At 44.0% G+C, this 19995-nt stretch overlaps 1 protein-coding gene and 1 pseudogene across 12 annotated transcripts in view; one reads left to right on the top strand and one right to left on the bottom strand.

Moving 5' to 3' along the window:
• The window catches only part of SPECC1L (sperm antigen with calponin homology and coiled-coil domains 1 like), a 131029-nt gene that overhangs the window by 80518 nt on the left and 30516 nt on the right, over positions 1 to 19995 (bottom strand). For 10 of the 12 annotated variants that reach the window (XM_021073804.1, XM_021073799.1, XM_005670893.3 and 7 more), the window contains 3 exons: positions 10858 to 11011; positions 5778 to 7411; positions 2927 to 3134 (listed from right to left, as the gene is read on the bottom strand). In XM_021073804.1, the coding sequence (XP_020929463.1) occupies positions 2927 to 3134; positions 5778 to 7411; positions 10858 to 11011 (1996 nt within the window). The remainder of the gene's footprint in view (positions 1 to 2926; positions 3135 to 5777; positions 7412 to 10857; positions 11012 to 19995) is intronic. The other 2 variants (XM_021073802.1, XM_021073803.1) reach the window with 1 other exon arrangement.
• On the top strand, positions 12717 to 14243 carry LOC110256837 (annotated as a pseudogene).

Below are 19995 nucleotides of genomic sequence, written 5' to 3'. Positions count from 1 at the left end.
AGACAATGAAATACAAACTAGATATTAACATTACACTAAAATGTTTTTTTGTTCATGTGGTTTTTTTTGTGGCCGTACCCATGGCATGTGGAAGTTCCCAAGCCATGAACTGAATCCATGCTGCAGCTGTAACCTACGCTGCAGCCATAGCAACACCAGATCCTTTAACCCACTGCCCTGGACTGGGAATTAAACCCACGTCTCCACAGCAACCTAAGCCACTTCAGTTGGATTCTTAACTGACTGCGCCACAGAAAGAACTCCAAACTAAAAGTCTTTTTTAAACTTTAGATGAAGGGGAGTTCCTGTCATGGCACAGCAGAAATGACTCCAACTAGGAACCATGAGGTTTCGGGTTCGATCCCTGGCCTAGATGCAAACTACTGCATCTGGAGTGGATAAGCAATGAGATCCTGCTGTGTATCTAGTCACTTATGATGGAACATGATGGAGGATAATGTGAGAAAAAGAATGTATATAGGAGTTCCCATCGTGGCTCAGTGGTTAATGAATCCGACCAGGAACCATGAGGTTTCGGGTTCAATCCCTGGCCTCACTCAGTGGGTTAAGGATCCGGCGTTGCCGAGAGCTGTGGTGTAGGTCTCAGACGCAGCTCGGATCTCACGTTGCTGTGGCTCTGGCGTAAGCTGGCGGCTACAGCTCCGATTGGACCCCTAGCCTAGGAACCTCCGTATGCCGTGGGGGTGGCCCTAGAAAAGACCAAAAAAAAAAAAAAAAAAATGTATATATACATGTATGACTGGGTCACTTTGCTGTACAGTAGAAATTGACTGAACACTGTAAACCAACTATAATGGAAAAAAATACAGCATTTAAAAATAATTTTAGGGAGTTCCCGTCGTGGCTCAGTGGTTAACGACTCCAACTAGAAACCATGAGGTTGCAGGTTCAATCTCTGGCCTTGCTCAGTGGGTTATGGATCCAGCATTGCCATGAGCTGTGGTGCAGGTCGCAAATGCAGCTCAGATCCCATGTTGCTGTGGCTCTGGCATAAGCTGGCAGCTACAGCTCCGATTGGACCCCTAGCCTGGGAACCTCCATATGGCGCAGGAGCGGCCCAAGAAAATGGCAAAAAGACAAAAAATCAAAATAAATAAATAATAAAAACAATTAAAAAAAAAAAACTTTAGATGAAACAGTTCACCCCTATGTCTCTAAGAAATACAGTCCCACAATCCACTACTTCAGTAGCCAGATACCTTGGAATATTTTGAATAACCCTGGGGTGAATCTATAGATGCTGGGCTAATTATCTAGCCAGAACTCAGAACCTCCACTAGACATGGTCAGGGCTCCTGCAAGTGACTGTCTCCTGGAAATAGTTCGAACCTTTCATCTGCATCCACAGCACATGGGATCTGGCTGCATGCCGTATGCGCCTATCAACCCTCTGTCGAGGTAGAATAAACTGTTAGCACTCAAAGGAGCAGTATCATGAACCACAAGTTTGAAAAGCTGTTACCACAGCAACCAAAAAGTTTACCCCCATTCTCCCTGTCCCCTCCAGGCTATCATATTAAAGCACATTACAATATAAAATCTGTTAACATTTGAGAACTCTACATAACTGTATTATGTAGAAATAATTTCAAACTTACAAAAAGATGCACGAAATAATACCAAGGAATATCCATATACCTTTTACTCAGATCTTATTGTTATCAGTTTACCATTTATCATTTATTATCTCTGATCCCTGTCTGTTTGCCTGTATTTATCCCTAACTTTTTCCTAACCTTTAAGGATACACATGATGGTCCCGCATCTTTCAGTGTGTGGTTCCTAAGAATACACACACAGTTTGGTTATTGACTTCATAAATGCATACTGACATGATATGTTTATCTAATCTCCCACCCACACTCCAACTCTGTCACCTTGCCCTTTATAGCAACTCCTGGCAGCACTGAAGCCAGTAAGGCACAGGGGCTGAACATATTGCCTCCTTAGCCTGGAACTTTTTCCTCAGCCTCTGTCTTTTACGACACTGGCATTTTGAGGAATATAGCACCACTCATTCCTGGGCTTTTAGTACAACATTCCTCATTTTTTATCTGTTTAATGTTCCTTTACAATTTTTTTTCCCCCTTCGGCTGCTCCTTGTGGCATGCAGAAATTCCTGGGCCAGGGATCGAAACAGAGCCACTGCTAAGTCCTTAACTGCTAGGCCACCAGGGAACACCCAATGTTTCTTTATGAGTAATTGAAGTTATGCCTCAGCCAGAATATGGCCTAGTGATAACCATATGCCTCTATCACTTACACAATCACCCAGTCACAGTGTTGCCTAATTGTTCCACTGTATAATTTCTGATTGCTTCTTTTTCGTCATTTAAAACATAACAGTCTGTGGAAAGACATTTTAAGATCATGCAAATTTCTGTTTCCCACCAATTCTTTTTGGGGGGGAGGTCTTTCTAGGGCCGAACCCGTGGTACATGGATGTTCCCAGGCTAGGGGTCCAATGGGAGCTACAGCTGCCGGCCTGCATCACAGCCGCAGCAACATGGGATCCAAGTCACATCTGCAACCTACATCACAGCTTGTGGCAACACCGGATCATTAACCTACCGAGCAAGGCCAGGGATTAAATCCATATCCTCAAGGATACTAGTTGGGCTCATTATTGCTGAGCCACAACAGTAATTTCCCCCACTAGCTTTTCATTTAAATGATTTTTCATTATTACACAGAACTGTAAAGCCATGCTCCACTCAAACAGTTCTTTAGGAACAAAAAGCAGCTGGAAGATGGCATGGCCGTGGAAACATCACCCACCACACGTGCGTGTCTGCTGGCCACCAAGCTCTTGCCATGAACCTCTGTCCCATCAGAAGCCCCACTGTCATCCTGATACTGAACACAGACTCCTCCCATATGCAAAAATGTGTAGGACAACACTTACTTTCTAAGTCAGAGATGATGAGGTTGTCATGAAGCTTCACTGCCCGGTGCTGTTCCACTTCGTCTTCAAGTTCAAAGATCGTTTCTTTCATGTCACTCCTTTCTGTCTCTTTCTCTTCCAGCTCTGATCTTAACTTTTCTAATGTCATATTCAAATCTTCTATCTGCTTCTTAGCTTCCTCCTGGAAGGCTCGGTATTCATCTTCTACCTATGTAAAACGGATGGTGCCAATCAGAGAAATGAGTTGTTCTGAGATAATTCCTAGGACGTAGGTACCCACTGTTTTAGCTGGAACCCGAGTGTGAGTGGCTGTGTGAGCGAGAGCGACCTGTGTAACAACTATACAGAAGGCACTCTCCAAAAATAGGACTTGACACGACACACTTCAGCACTACATCTGCTGCTACATCACTCATTGAAATTATATGGACATACCACTGAACTGAACTACATTATTCATGAGAAAATTTTACACATCTTCCCTTCCCCAAAGTTTGGACTGAAGGCATACATCTGATTAATGATTAACATGCTTTCCAACAAAAATGATGTCTGATTTGTGACACTTTCAATATCAAATTAAAAATGGAAACAAAAAATTCTCAAATATTGTCATTGTCAAAGTGTTAGTTCATAACGGCCCCCAACCTATATGCTCGAACAAATCTCCTTTACTGTACCTCTTTAAAGTCCTCACTTAAAAAATTAACATTTAGGAGTTCCTGCTGTGGCACAGGAGAAATGAATCCAACTAGTATCCGTGAAGATGTGGGTTCAATCCCTGGTCTCACTCAGTGGGTTGGGAATCTGGTGTTGCCATGAGCTGCGTGTGGTGGTAGGTCACAGATGTGGCTCAGATCCCACGTGCCTGTGGCTATGGTGTAGGCCGGCAGCTGTAGCTTGGATTCAATCCCTAGCCTAGGAACTTCCATATGCCTTGGGTGTAGCCCTAAAAAGCAAAACAAACAAACATTTAGGAGCAGTGGGATGCAGGTTTGATTCCCAGCCCGGCGGGAAGGATTAAGGATCCGGCGTTGCCACAGCTGCAGCTTGGGTCATGACTGAGGCTCAGATCTGATCCCTGGCCTAGGAAGTCCATATACCTAGGGGTGACAAAAAACAAAAAACAAAAAACAAAAAAAAAATTTAAGGTTAGGGAGTCACCGCTGTGGCACAGTAAGTTAAGAATCTGACTGCAGGAGTTCCCGTCGTGGCGCAGTGGTTAACGAATCCGACTAGGAACCATGAGGTTGCGGGTTCGGTCCCTGCCCTTGCTCAGTGGGTTAACGATCCGGCGTTGCCGTGAGCTGTGGTGTAGGTCGCAGATGCGGCTCGGATCCCGCGTTGCTGTGGCTCTGGCGTAGGCCGGTGGCTACAGCTCCGATTCAACCCCTAGCCTGGGAACCTCCATATGCCCGGGAGCGGCCCAAGAAATAGCAACAACAGCAACAACAACAACAACAGACAAAAAGACAAAAAGACAAAAAAAAAAAAAAAAAAAAGAATCTGACTGCAATGGCTTGGATCACTACAGAAGTGCAGATTTGATCCCTGGCCTGACAGTGGGTTAAAAGATCTGGCATTGCCATAGCTGCGGCTTGGCTTGGATTCAATCCCTGGCCTGGTAACTTTCATATGCCATGGGTGCCGCCATTAAAAAATAAATAAATAGTTTAGGAGTTCTTTTGTGGAGGAGTGGGTTAAGGATCCAGTGTTGTCACTGCAGTGTCTTGGGCAGCTGTTGTGGCATGGGATTGATCCCTGCTCCAGGAATTTCCATATGCTGCCAGTGCAGCCAAAAATAAAAAATAAAAAAAATAACGTTTAAATTATTCAAATTTGGGAGCTCCTGTCGTGGCGCAGTGGTTAACGAATCCAACTAGGAACCATGAGGTTGCGGGTCTGGTCCCTGCCCTTGCTCAGTGGGTTGACGATCCGGCATTGCTGTGGGCTGTGGTGTAGGTTGCAGACGCGGCTCAGATCCCACGTTGCTGTGGCTCTGGTGTAGGCCGGTGGCTAACAGCTCCGATTCGACCCCTAGCCTGGGAACCTCCATATGCCGCGGGAGCGGCCCAAAGAAATAGCAAAAAGACCCAAAAAAAAAAAAAATTATTCAAATTTTAACCAAAGTCATACTGTTTCCTACTTTAAGAACTACTGCACTAAAACAGGAAATAAAATGTAAGCTAGAATAATTAGATAACTCATGCAAATAAACACTATATCAGCAACCACATGGAGCACAGAGTCCTGGCCAGACTGCCAGCAAACCTGGGCTGCATTTTGGACTGAGTCCCCACTACCATGATGCATGTAAAACCAGGGGGCTGGACTGAGTCCTCACTATCATGCTGCATGTAAAACCAATCAAAGATCTCCAAAGTCCCTTCCAGCAACGGATCATGGGCCTCTAAGCAACAGGAGCCTTCCTATCCAAAAGTATTTTCAACTCACAACAGAACTTCACTCGAAAACCGACGACAAAAAGCAGACACTGCTAATCCCACAGACTGGAGGACTGGCTCTCCATTGTTCTTATGTCAAACTACATTAGAGATGAGGACGTGAAATTGCACAACACATTCCCCTGGGAATAGCCAGAACTATGGACAAGCTCTGTTAGTCATTGTTAGTTGTAACTCTAGCCCCATCCATTATCTCTCTCACAGGAAGGAAAAGAGTAACAAAATGTAAGTGAGTGACATCATCACAAGAACACTTTTCACTCCATCCAAATACAAGAAAACCATCATGAAGCTTAAAAAGGGCTAAGCATACACCACCAAGGATGCTGGCCACGTACTGCAGCACGAAACACTGGCCCAGAAGGGCCCATCTACCTCAATGGTACCTTTGCGATGGTGTCCTGTAGCCGATTGGCATCATTCCGGGTGTGAGCCAGGTCCTCCTGCAGGCTGCTGGCCAGAGTCTCTGCTTTCTCTTTGTCCAGCCTGACACTCTCCAGGAGATCCTGAATGTCAGATTTATCTCCAGAGTTATGGATGGAATACAGCTCCGCCACTTTCTGCTTCTCATTCTCCAGCTGAGCCTTCAGGCGGTTCATCTCGATCTGGTCGGTGGCAACTGTGGCTTTGAACTCCTCCAATGTGGCTGCCAGGGCTGCCTTGCCCTTCTGCTCGGACTCAACGATGCGCTCCATATGGTGGTTGCGCTCCTTGAGCGCCCCGATCATCTCCTGAGCCTCCTTGTTGTCTTGCTCTGCCATCTTCAAAGTGTTGCTTAGGTGCTGCTGGACACCAAGAAGCTGCTCCCGCTCGAAACGTGTGTTCTCGGCTAGATCCATGTAGCGCTGTTCCAGTTCCATATAGCGCCCACTTTTTACATCCTCATCTATGACATAGGAAATGTGGTGCTCATCTAGAAGGGAGCGGAAATACTCAATCTGCCGGCCAAAGTGTTCCAACTTGTCACTCTGCTGACATAAAGACTCCATGAGAATCACCTTCTCCTCCCCGAGCCTTTCATTCTCACTGTTCAGCTCCTGGGTGATCTGCTGTAAGTCGGCCAGCTCCTGCAGAGTCGCCTGGAGCTCCTCACTCGTGCTGTGCTGGTTCTCCTCCATCTGGTGGATCCGTTCCGTCAAGCAAGCGACGGACACTTCACTGGCATTCCCACTACTTCCCTTCCGAGAGCGCTCTATGCTTGGAATGCCTTCTGACTCAGAGGACGACGGCGCATCCAGGGCATCATCGCTGGATGTGAGGGGCTGGTACACCTCACTGCACTCACTGTCCAGGTTGTCCAGAGAGTTGCTGTGCTGGTGGTCCATGAGAGTGCTTTCATCCTGGCTCAAGAGATCCTCCACTGACCCCGGGGCAGAGCCCTCCACCGAGGAAGTCAGAGTCCCTCCTCCGTCGCTCTGGTTGCCGGGGGTGATTTCAGGACTCAAGGACTGGTAGCCAAACAGCTTTTCAGAATGGTCCAACCTCTGCTCCAGGGAGAAGCCCAGTGCGTTCAACCTGTCCTTGAGCATCCTGTTTTCATTTTTCAGCTGGTTGAGCTCCTCACGGATAGCGGCATTCTGCTCCTGTAACTGCAACAAAGTGGACTCAACGTCGGTTGGCTGGTGAGCAGTGGCAGCTTCCTTCTCCTCAGTCCTCTCACCTCCCTCGGAGTGGTCCTCACTGATGCCCAGCTGAGCACGCATGTCCCGGAGCTCACTCCTCAAATGGAAAATCTCCACATCCTTGGTTTTGGCCAACGTGAGGAGATCCTTCACTTTGGCTTCCAGGGCAGCTCTGTCACTGATCTGATTGTCCGATTTGGACTTGCTCATACGGACGTCACATTCCGTGGCTGTGCGACTGCGGGAACGCTTGGCCAATGCCACATCATGAGCACCCTGACCTGCAGAAGGTAGTTTTTTGCTCTGGTTTAGTCGGGTACGTTCGCGTAATCTTTCTCTAGTAGAACTGGATTCTTTATTACCTGTAGAAGTGCTCCGCCTGGTTGAAGAACTTGTGCCTACATGTTTAAAACAAAGAATTTAAGGCCAAAAATTAGCAATAAAAAGGCACACAGTTATGCCTGAGTCTAATGAGATGAAATCAAAGGGTCTACACACTGACACTGACCTACACTGATCCTGCCTAAACGTCTGCTTATTGTAAGGCTCAGTTTCCTCTAAACCAGAAGATCAATCATCTTTTAATTATCAATGAAAAAGAAGTTACTATACACAGAATTGTACACTTTAAAGGGGTGAATTTTACGGAATATGAACTGTGTCTCAAGCTATCACATTAAAAAAAAAAGTTATACACATGAACTCAAATCTAAACCATGGCTTTCAACAGGTAGCCAGGGGCAGAGGACTCTATCATAGGCCAGATGAAGGTGCCTCTAGGGACATCCAGGTAAGTAGCAAACTAACTGCAGAAACAGACAGACAGTAAAGGAATTTCAGAGATGACCAGAAGAGAAGGGAAGCCTCTGGACAAACAAGAAATCTAAACTACCTACAATAAGCACGAAAAAAATATGGTCAAAGTAAATGCGAAACATTTTTCATACCATAAAATGTCACATAAATAGTACCAATAACAGAAATCATAGTAATAGATAACATGCACTTATACCTACCACACACAAACACATATTAACACTTTACATACATTAATTATACAAGCTTCATTATTATCATCTTGTTTTACAGATAAACTCCCAAAAAGATGTTAAATGTCAGCACCCCACAGATAAGACCTGGATGAGCCAGGACTGAATCGCAGGCAGGCAGCCTGGCGGAACCTGCAACTTAGCCACTCTGCTTCTCTAAGTGCTAGAAAATGACAATGCAGTAAACGAGGTTAATCATATACGCTGCACAAGTCACAATATTACTTAACTGCTAAAATGTTAAACCTGTGCAAACAATCGACATAATCATGTATTAATATAGAAAGGAGTACGTTCACGTACCTAGAAACACTTCAAGAAATTATAATATTTTTTACTTTGAAAATATAACCTGGTTTGAAAATATATACCTGGTTCATTATGTGGCAGGCACCAGGCTGCAGAGTAAAGGGACTGAAAGGTCTACCTGACGTAGGATGTGGGAAGAGATCCATCACTCTGCCAGAGATCAGGTATAGAGCAGGGGAGAGAAGGAACACTGGCTGGCCACACCACAGACAAGGATGAGGAGGAAGAAAAAGCAGAAAGGAAAAGCACAGTCACACAGTCAGTGAGGTTTCTCTAGGGCCCTGAATGCCAGGGAGAATTCGGGGAGTCACAGAAACTAACGTTTGGTGAATTTTCTCGAGCAAGAAAGGAACACAGAGCAAGAGTGCTCTGATGGAAATTACCCAGAGGATGCTGAGTGAGACAAGAGGAAGAAGGGAGAGCAGTAAAAGAGGAATGTGGGCAGGCAGAGCAGTAAAACTAGAGGAAGGCCCACATTCAGGAAGCAAGAGCTCAATCTCCTTAGGAACAAGGAAAGGGCAATAAGTCTGCAACAGATTCCAAAGGCAGAAGCAACACAATTAGGAGGAACAACTGCAAATAGAGGCCAAAAGGGGGAAAAGATAGGGCAACTGATCTGGGGAGGTGAAAAGTGCACTCACCCTGGCAAGGGCAGGAGGCACTGGCCAGCAGGGAACCATGTATGCAAACATGGAATCTCACCCAGGAAATTCTTTTCTTTTTTTTTTTTTTGGTCTTTTTTCCTTTTTAGGGCCGCTCCTGGGGCATATGGAGGTTCCTAGGCTAGGGGTCCAGTCAGAGCTGGATTGGACATAATTTCCTTCTCACTACATAAGCTGGAATGTAACCATAGTGATGACCCCAGGCTTGAGGGTAAAAGGCAAGATCCAGTTTCTACCTCACTACCAGCTCTGGGGCCTGGTACAAGGTGGATACACAGGGAGTAGTCACTGAGCAAATGCATGCATGGCTCTGGGCAAGAACTTAAGCTTTCCAAGGGCAGTTTTCATATCTCTAAAATGAGGATAAAAACAGCCTCTACCCCACAGGGCTACAGTGAGGTTGAATAGGAATAATGCCTCTAAAGCAAAGCTAGGACCTAAAACATTTTCTCATGGTGACCACATCGCACTGCTGTTAATTAACAGTGGGGTGTGGTCTGGGGTGGAAGGAAGGATCCAGAGAGTCAAAGCAGGTGAGAGGACAGGAGGCAAACCTGGGCTAGAAAAAAGTCCAGTGCACACAGGGGGGCCAAAATGATGGTAAGGAGGGTCTGCTATAATTTCTGCCAATTTGCTTCATAAGCTTTATTTCAAATACATAATCTTAAGTTGGATAGAAGTTTTAAAGTTTTTTTTTCTCTAAGTTTAAGAAGCAAAATGTGATACATTACTCCTTGACTACAGAATGAGATCTAAAATGAGCTGCTGCTAATGAAGGAAGAAAGGATGATGGAACTGGAAAAATACATCAAGGCAGCCCATCAGAGGCTGCTAAGCTCCTAGAGTGAGAGACAGCCTTCTGATGGATGGACGACCATACCCATGAAGGAGTCAGCGGAAGGTGGGCAGGGGAGGAAACTCAATTAAGGTTCATTAAGACTCTAGATCCAAAGACATTCACAGTAAATAGTAAACAGAACAAAGGAACATGGTCAAGGTCAACATATGAATGTGACACCAAAATCCAGATCATGGGCAACTCTATAGGGTCAACAACCAGGTTTCACAAAAATTAAATTGCAAGAAAAAAGGGGGATAAACTCATAGATGTAAAAATGAAGATTTAAGAGACACTTCACCAATTACTATCTATGGATCTTAACTGAATTCTGGTGAATCCTGATCCAAACAAATCAATAAATAAATGTATGTAATATTTATAAGGTAGTTGGAAATTTTAGTACTTACTGAATAATTTATGATTTTCAATAAATTTAATTTATTGAAAAATACATGATTAATTATTTCAAGGACTGATAATGGCATTGTGCTTTTTAGAGCAGAACTGAGGTTCCCAGGCCGGGGTTCCAACTGGAGCTACAGCTGCTGGCCTACACCATAGCCATAGCAACGCCAGATCCGAGCCATGTCTGCGACCTACACCACAGCTCATGGCAGCGCCAGATCCTTAACCCACTGAGCAAGGCCAGGGACTGAACCCGCAACTTCATGGTTCCTAACAGGATTCGTTTCCACTGCACCACCACTATTGTGAATATACGAATATATTTTTAAAACAATCCTTCCTTATCTTTCAAAGATAATTAAATATTTGTGGATGACATCTGGAATTTGCTTCAAAACAATAACAGGGGAGGTGGGTGTCAAGGGGCTAAGAGTGGCCATCAGGTAATAAGGGTGATGAGTACCAAATGCTTCGTACATGTTTGAAACTTTCTGCACTTAGCTGGAATCCCTAAATACCACTGCACTCTGCCTACTCAAACAAAAGGCAGCTCCCTCTAACACCAAGTGCACACATACCTGTGCTAGTCTTGGACTTGCTCTCCACAGTGGTCATGGCAGGGGCAGGTGCTGACGGTGCTGCAGAAGGGCAGGTGCTTTTCTTTCCTCTGACACCATTAGTCACTGTGACCCCTCCAGCCATCCCAGCTAAGAGATCATCACTGCTCTTGGTCTAGAAACAATAGAAGATAAAAACAAATTGACTAGATGAAGCAAGATTAAATAACATTTTCAGACAAAACAAAGACCTTGACTTTGACATTGCATTCAAGAGCTCTAGAAAGACTGATACTGCTCTGTGCTACAGACACAAAACCTCTTCACTACTTCATAAATGAGCACACTTCTTTTTTAAATATGAAAATCATAATGTATGCAAAGATTTTGAGGAAGCCCACGGTGTGCCGCCATGTGCCAGATTTGGTGAGGGATGGGAGAAAGTAAAGACATCCCCTTGCTATCCTCTCTCATCTAGAATGTGACTTATGAACCGGGATCACCTGAGTGACATCACACCCACTCTCTCCGGAAAGTCCTGCAGTCACAGAAGATGCCACCATGCAACTTCTAGAGAGAAGCAGCACCGAGAGTCAGGAAGAATCTCCAGTGCTCTGAACCAATTCAATGATGAAGCCAGTATCTACAAGAAATTATTCTGAAATTCACTTTCCTTATCTTATCTAATTTTTTAGTAGTCTAATTTAAGTCAAAAGTCAAAAATATACAAATTAAAAGCTATAGATTTTATGGTTAGAGTGAGGGTTAATCAGCCTAAATGATCATAGTACTTGAGAAAAACCATTTATAAAGTTTATATTTGTTTTATGAAGATGATTTTTTAAATACAAGCTTTTTATAAAGAAAAGAAGCCCTCTGGATGACTGGATTGGGTATAAACTCATTACTTAAGAAAACAGTGAAGAAAACTGATTTTACTTCTATAAAAGAGAGAGAACACAGAGGAGTTAAAAAGATCTACAGGGGAGTTCCTGTTGTGGCTCAGTGTAAACAAATCTGACTAGTATCCATGAGGATGCAAGTTTGATCCCTGACCTTGCTTAGTGGGTTAAAGATCCAGCATTGCCATGAGCCGTGGTATAGGTCGAAGACAAGGCTCAGATCCAGCGTTGCTGTGGCTTTGGCGTAGACCAGAAGCTACAGCTCTGATTGGACCCCTAGCCTAGGAACCTCCAGATGCCATGGGTGCAGCCCTAAAAATATAAACAAAACAAAACAAAAAAGATCTACAGGGGAAAAACCCCTGCTTTTATTTTATTTTTTCTTTTTAGGGCCGCACCTGGGGCATATGGAAGTTCCCAGGCTAGGGGTCCAACCAGAGCTACAGCTGCTGGCCTACACCACAGCCACAGTAACACAGGATCTGAGCCGCCTCTGGAACCTACACCACAGCTCATAGCAACGTAGGATCCTTAACCTACTGATCGAGGCCACGGATCGAACCCACAATCTCATGGTTCCGAGTAGATTCATTTCCACTGTGCCACAAGGGGAACTCCACCCCTGCTTTTAAATAAAAGAACCAAAAGTTTGCCCACAAGGTGAAAGCACAAGTTAACCAGCCAATTTATGTTGTTTTCTATCTGGAATCATGCTCACCCTTGGATACTCACAATGAATTCATTTCTACAAATTAAAATGGTTCATAAACAACTCAGCTCTAAATCAAAAGCCTCGGAGTTCCTGTCATGGCACAGTGGTTAACAAATTCTACTAGGAACCATGAGGTTGCGGGTTTGATCCCTGCCCTTGCTCAGTAGGTTAAGGATCCAGCGTTGCCGTGAGCTGTGGTGTAGGTCGCAGACACGGCTAAGATCTGGAGTTGCTGTAGCTGTGGCGTAGGCTGGCGGCTACAGCTCCGATTCGACCCTAGCCTGGGAACCTCCATATGCTGTGGGAAGCGGCCCTAGAAAAAGGAAAGAATGAATGAATGAATAAATAAATAAATCAAAAGCCTCTTCCAGTTCTAAATCAGTGACTCCATGTGGAGCAGTATCACTAGGTAGGTCAATCTGTCTTACTAAAAAAGAGGCAGAAAGAGGATTAATGTTTTAAATTGTCAGAATTCAGCTTTGGTAATTTAGGGTTGTCACATTATTATAAACCTAGATCACATAGTGAGGAAGGGGAATCGTGCATTAATCATTAAGGATGGTTGCCCCTCCCTCCCCACAGCACTGGCCACCCATTAAAGGGGTCGAAGCTTCGTCAGCCAGGTGGAGGACAAGAGGTCTTGCCAAGGGCCGGCGGGCAGGGAGGGTGCACTGTGAGGGCCCTCTGCACCATGTACACCATCACCAAGGGACCAAGCAAGCTGGTCCCATAGCACCGCACAGGTCCCACACACCAGCAGGTGGAGAGCAGGCTCCTCGAGCTCCTGAAATGCTACTAGCATCCTGAGCAACCAACCCTGCAACCCCCACGGACACAGCCTCCAGGACCCTGGCCCTTGTCAAGTCCAGGGCTGAGGCTTGTGTTCAATCGGGTGAATGGCCGGTGGACTCCTGCCACATCCCCATCCCTCGAGGGAATCCAAGAGACGTAAACATCGGCCCACGAGGAGAACATCCGATTTGTGTCTGAAGCCTGGCAGCAAGTGGAGCAGCAGCTGGGTGGTGGCCCAGCCAGTGAGAGTGGGCCAAGGCCTGTGCAGTACGTGGAGAGGACCCCCAACCCCCGGCTACAGAACTTCATGCCCATCAACCTGGATGAGTGGTGGGCACAGGAGCAGGATCGCCAACTGCTCCTAGCTTTGAAGGAATGCTGCCTGTGCAGGGCCTGGCCCTGCCTCACGCTGGACCCTCTGCCAGGAGAGGACCACAGTGCCCTGTTCACCCACTGTGGCAGGCCAGGCTTCACCCTGGGCCTGGCCAGGCACCGGCCATACCTGAAGTGCCAGCATTTGGACTTTTGCATCTGCTGATACCTTGGTCCAGCTGTTCTAGACTGCCAGGGGATGAAACTGTCTGACCTCAGCCCTGCTTACTGTGCCCTGGGCCAGCCCATGGGGCTGGCAGGGAAGAGCTCCAGGCTAACAAAATTGAGAAACTGCCTCCCCCCAAAGAAAACATTAAGGATTGTTCATATTCCTGAAAACCAGTTTCTCTTAATAAAACTGGTCATCAAGTATGATGCAAAAAAATTGTAAATCAAGTTACATTTCCTCCCTGTCAATCTGTCCCTCATCTATTCATCAGTAAATAAACTCAGCATACTGCTACATTTTCAAATCATCTTTGTATACCGTCAATGAAAGTTAAAATTATCTTTGAGGGAGTTCCCATTGTGGCTCAGCAGTAACAAACCCAGCTAATAACCATAAGGATGCAGGTTCAATCCCTGGCCTCACTCAGTGAATTAAGGATCCAGCATTACCAAGAACTGTGGTGTAGATCTGGCGTTGCTATGGCTATGGCAGGCAGCTGTAGCTCTGATTCAACCCTTAGCCCTATCCATATGCCACAGGGCAGCTCTAAAAAAAAAAACAAAACAACAACAAAAAAAAAAACAAATAAAATAAAATAAATAAATCTTTGAACAAATTCTCCATCCTCCACAAGGTTAAATATTCTTTCATAATATTTACATCTGAAGACCATGTTACAGAGTCCTATAAAAAGCAGCTTAATCACATTTCTCTGCTTACAATCTGTCTTTGGGTAATGGCAAAGTTAAACACACATCAGAGCATAAAATCAAAATCTATGTAATTATCACAGTAACTGTAACAGTACAATAAGGGCACAGGAATAAACCACACTGTGTACATATAGGGACTCGATTTACGACCAAAGAAGCAGTACAGGAAAAGCAGATTTTTCAATAAACAGTGTTAGGTCAATTGTATATTCGCAAAGAAAAAAATAATAAATGAGCCCTATTTCACACCACATCAAAAATCGACTCCAAGGCTATTATTTGAAATTCTGAATGATTCAAAAAAAAAAAAAAAAAAACTGAAAAATTTGACTACATAAAAATTAAAATCTTAAGAAAATTTTTTAAATTTCTGCATGGCCAAAAAAAATCATAAGTAAAGTTAAGAAAAAAAATAACATACATAAGAAACTGGTTAAGTATATTTGTAATATCTCACAGACAATGGGCTAACATCCTGAATACACAAAGAATACTTAAAAATCAATGGGGAAAAGACAAAAACCCACAAAGAATAGTGAGCAAAATGAAGAATCACATACAATTGATTCACACAAATGTACAAAACAAGATGACCAGTCAAACACAGTAGGAGAAATGCAAATTCAACAGCACTGAGATAGCACTTCCCACCCAGACTGGTACAAAGAAAAAGGCAAAGTTCCTTTGGGAAGGATGGGGGAAGACAGGAACTCTCCTAAGTGGCCAGTGAGAACACAGCTTGACTGACAGGGCCTCACATCTAACAAAGATACACAAGCCTTTCCCTTCCGCCCTGCAATCTCCCTTCTAGCAATTTAACCTGAAGACTCACCTCCAACAATACAAAAATACATTAGCGTAGAGTTATTCACTGTAGCATTGTGTTTAGTTGCAAAATACTGGAAACACCTTAAACGCCTATACACAGGAAAAGTAGCTGAATAAACTATAGTACATCCATACAATGAAATATTAAACGGAAGGAGAAAGCTTGTTTAAAAATGGTATGGAGAGGTCTGTAGAATAAATTAAGTGGAAAAAAAAAGCCAAGTGCAAAAATATATCTAGGATTCCCTGCCATGGCTCAGCAGTAATGAATCTGCCTAGTACCCATGAGGATTCGGGTTTGAGCCCTGACCTCGCTCAGTGGGTTAAAGATCCTGTATTGCCGTGAGCTGCAGTGTAGGTCGCAGACATGGCTTGGATCCTGCATTGCTGTGGCTGTGGCATAGGCCGGAAGCTGCAGCTCTGATTGGACCTCGAGTCTAGAAACGTCCATATACTGCAGATTCTGCACTAAAAAGCAAAAAAAAAAAAAAAAAAAAGTACATCTAATTATGTCAACTTTTGTGTAAGAAAGGAGAAATAAAAAATAAACACCTACTCATTTATGCAAAAAAGAAACACAGAAAGGGATAAACACAAACAAAATTAGACCGCTTACCTACAAGCAGTGGTAGAGTAGGAAGGGCGGGGGAGGGGAGGGGCACTTCTCTGAACATATCTCAGAGCTGAGACACCAGGAACTACAGGAGTTTCACGTGCTCAAAGAGAATAATTAAAGAAATAAGGGTGGGGGACCCTAAAGTGGAACACAATGGGAACAACTGCACTATTTTTTTTTTTTGACCACACCCGTAGCAGGTATTGAACCTGCACCTCAGCAACCACCCAAGCTGCTGCAGTGACAACGCCAGATCCTTAACCTATTGAGCCATGAAGGAACTTCCCAAATACAGTATTGACCATAAATCTCCAGAACTCCCAAGCTAAAAACAAAAACATATAAATTCTGAATTCTAGCTAGTAAACTTGTTTTTTTGCAGTGGTATGAATGAGCAAATCTATTTTCTGTATGTTCTAGTATTAAGGAAATAAGTAAATCTATTGTAGATAATGAAAGCTGCTATTGGAGGGAGGGATTACAGTTATGGAAAGTAGAAAGACTACTATCAACCGGGTATATCATCTGGAACTGGAGTATCAGTATGAACTCAGAGGTTTAATGTATATGGAGAAAAGCAGATACAGAAATTGGGAGATATGTAGATACATACATGAGTGTTTGCTTGCACATTCCTATCTCTGTCCATGGCTTAGAAACAATACGTGCAAAAGCAATGAGCACACCTAGCTTCCAGGTGGTTTAAGTTCTAACCCCACTGGAAAGATCAAGGCCTCCTTGAAGAAAAAGCTGATTCTAGGACTGAAGCTGGAAAAGTAGGACATTCACCATGCCAGAAATTAAGAAATTGCTCAAAGAATAAGAGGAACATGTCAGAAGGACACAGGAACCAACCTGAAGGGGCTCCCACCTGACAAATCAGGAATAACCTGAGCATCAAAATAAATGGTGCTCACACTGTACAGCCCACTGAGCAAGGATCTATGAATCCACACCCACAGAAATGAATACATAAATGGGGACTGCCGGGAGTTCCCAAAATGGCAGCAGAAACAAATCTGACTAGTATCCCTGAGGACACAGGTTTGATCCCTGACCTTGCTCAGTGGCTTAAGGATCTGGCATTGTCCTGAGCTGTGGTGTAGGTCACAGATGCAGCTTGGATCTGGCGTTGCTGTGGCTTTGGTGTAAGCCGTCAGCTACAGCCCTAATTCAACCCCTAGACTGGGAACCTCCATGTGCCATGGGTGGGGCCCTAAAAAGACACACACACCCCCAAAAAAAAGGTTGGGGGGGTTGCCAACTAATACATAGAAGGAATGATGGAATTAAAAAATTACCATTTGGCAAAAATCGCAATAATTGATTCTGGAAAGAATTGCTAAAACTAGGGTGAAAGTTTGATGAGAAAGAGGCTATTTGCAAAGTGCCAAAGAATTTTTGATAAGATACTTATTTTTACAGAAGGAAACATAATGACCAGATAGTGGAGGAACCTAGCAGACACCACCTTCACCAAGTCAACATCACCAGGAACAGAACAGACTGACACCATGTGCCTCTGGAGACCAGAAGACATAGCTCCTGCAGGGCTCCTCCTCATCACAGGAAACACCAACACACCCAGACATGGAGGACAGTCTACGAACAAATGGGCCTACACTCTTTAGTAAATGTCAAAGTCATAAAAGACAAAGACTGAGGAACTATTTCAAATGTAAGGAGAATGAAGAACTTAACAACTAAATGCAACTCACGATCCTGAATGGAATCCTGGACCATAAAAAAATTTTCTTTTTTTTGCTAAAATGGACATTATTACAAATGATAAAAATTAAAGTCCATAAATTAGATACTGACATTTTAGCAATGTTCATTTCCAGATTTTAAAATTATACTATGGATAGAGTTCCCATTGTAGCTCAGCAGTAATGAACCTGATTACTATCCATGAGGACAGGACACAGGTTTGATCCCTGGCCTTGCTCAATGGGTTAAGGATCTGGTGTTGCCATGAGTGTGGGTTAGGTCGCAGATGCAGCTTGGATCTGGGGCTGTGGTGTAGGTTGGCAGCTGCAGCTCCAATACGACCCCTAGCCTGGGAACTTCCATATGCCACAGGTGTGGCCATGGAAAAAAAAAAAGTGAATATATTTAATGCCATTGAACTGTAAAAATGGTTAAAATGGTAAATTTTGCATGTATTTTACCACTTAAAAAAAAGACATCACAGGGGGAAAGAAAGTGGTCTGAACAGGCACTTACATGAGAAAATATCTATTTTTTTTTTTTTTTGGTCTTTTTAGGGCCGCAACCGAGGCATATGGAAGTTTCCAGGCTAGGGGTAATCAGAGCTGTAGCTGCCAGCCTACACCACAACCACAGCATCGTGGGATCCAAGCCTCATCCACAAGCTACACCACAGCTCACAGCAACGCTGGATCCTTAACCTACTGAGCAAGGCCAGGGATTGAACCTGCATCCTAGTTAGGTTCGCTACCACTGAGCCACAATAGGAACTTTCAGAAAATATTTAAATGTCCACTAAACACATAAAAATATGACATGGAAAGGTGCTTAATCTCACTGATAACAATGTAAATGCAAATTAAAGCCACTTTAGAACCCTCTACACACACTTGACTGGCTACAATGAAAACAGTAATGCAAGGAGTTCCCCACTGGCTCAGAAGGTTAAGGATCTGGCATTGCCACTGCTGTGGCTCAGACAGCTGCTATGACACAAGTTTGATTCCTGGGAACTTTTGTATACCATGGGCACAGCCCCTCCCTCCCCCCCCCCACCCTGCAAAAAGAGTTTAAACTGGTAACCCCTTTGGGAAATGACTGGCTGCCTATTAAAGATCAATGCTGTTTACCCTACAACTCAGAAATTTCACTCCTGGTTACAGAGCCAACACAAATGGGTGCACGTGTGTACAAAAAACATGTGTAAAGATGTTCATAACAGGAGTTCCCGTCGTGGCGCAGTGGTTAACGAATCCGACTAGGAACCATGAGGTTGCCGGTTTGGTCCCTGCCCTTGCTCAGTGGGTTAACGATCCGGCGTTGCCGTGAGCTGTGGTGTAGGTTGCAGACGCGGCTCGGATCCCGCGTTGCTGTGGCTCTGGCGTAGGCCGGTGGCTACAGCTCCGATTCAACCCCTAGCCTGGGAACCTCCATATGCCGCGGGAGCGGCCCAAGAAATAGCAACAACAACAACAACAAAAAAAAAAGACCAAAAAAAAGACCAAAAAAAAAAAATAATAATAATAATAAAAAAAAAAAAAGATGTTCATAACAGTTCAATGCTCAACAGCCCCAAAGGAAACCCTAGACAGATGTCCATCAAGAGCAGAGGAGGTGAATGACCTGCAGTCATTCCACAGTTAGTAGTCATCGAGGAGGAGCTACTTACATGAGAATCTATATACAAAACAGACACAGACTCATAGACATAGAAGACAATCTGGTTAGTAAAGGGGAAGCGGGGGAGGGGACAAATTAGGAGTTTGGGATTAACAGATACAAGCTACTACACATAAAATAATCAACAAGGATTTACTGTAGAGCACAGGGAACTATATTCAGTATCTTGTAATAACCTATGATGGAAAAGAATCCAAAAAAAAAAAAAATATATATATATATATGTAATATAACTGAATCACTTTGGTGAACACTTGAAATAAACACAATATTGTAAATGAATTATACTTCAATAAAAAATGGTGGGTCTGTTCCTATAGGCAACAACAGAGATGAGTATCATGACCAAAAAAACAGAGATAAAGAGACCAGACACACACAAAACAAAACTTTTCATCCAATTACATCTATGTAAAGATCCCAAACTGGCAAAATGAATCCCTGGGGCTGGAAGTTAGAGTGGCAGTTAACTTCCGGAGAGGACGAAGAGGGCGGTGACAAAGGGGGCATAAGAGGGTTCAATGAAGTGCAGGCGGGCTCTGCTTCTTGACCTGGCTGGTGGCCTGGGGTACGTTTCGACTCAAAGCCCAATACAGATGACCTGTGAACTTCTCTGTATGTATGTCCTACTTCATCAAAATAGTAAAAACAAAGCAAAAAAATAA

This window comes from Sus scrofa, chromosome 14 (assembly GCF_000003025.6).
Source record: "Sus scrofa isolate TJ Tabasco breed Duroc chromosome 14, Sscrofa11.1, whole genome shotgun sequence".
NCBI lineage: Eukaryota > Metazoa > Chordata > Mammalia > Artiodactyla > Suidae > Sus > Sus scrofa.
The sequence above is the reverse complement of the archived record's forward strand: the minus strand, read 5'-3'. Positions and strand labels throughout refer to the sequence as shown.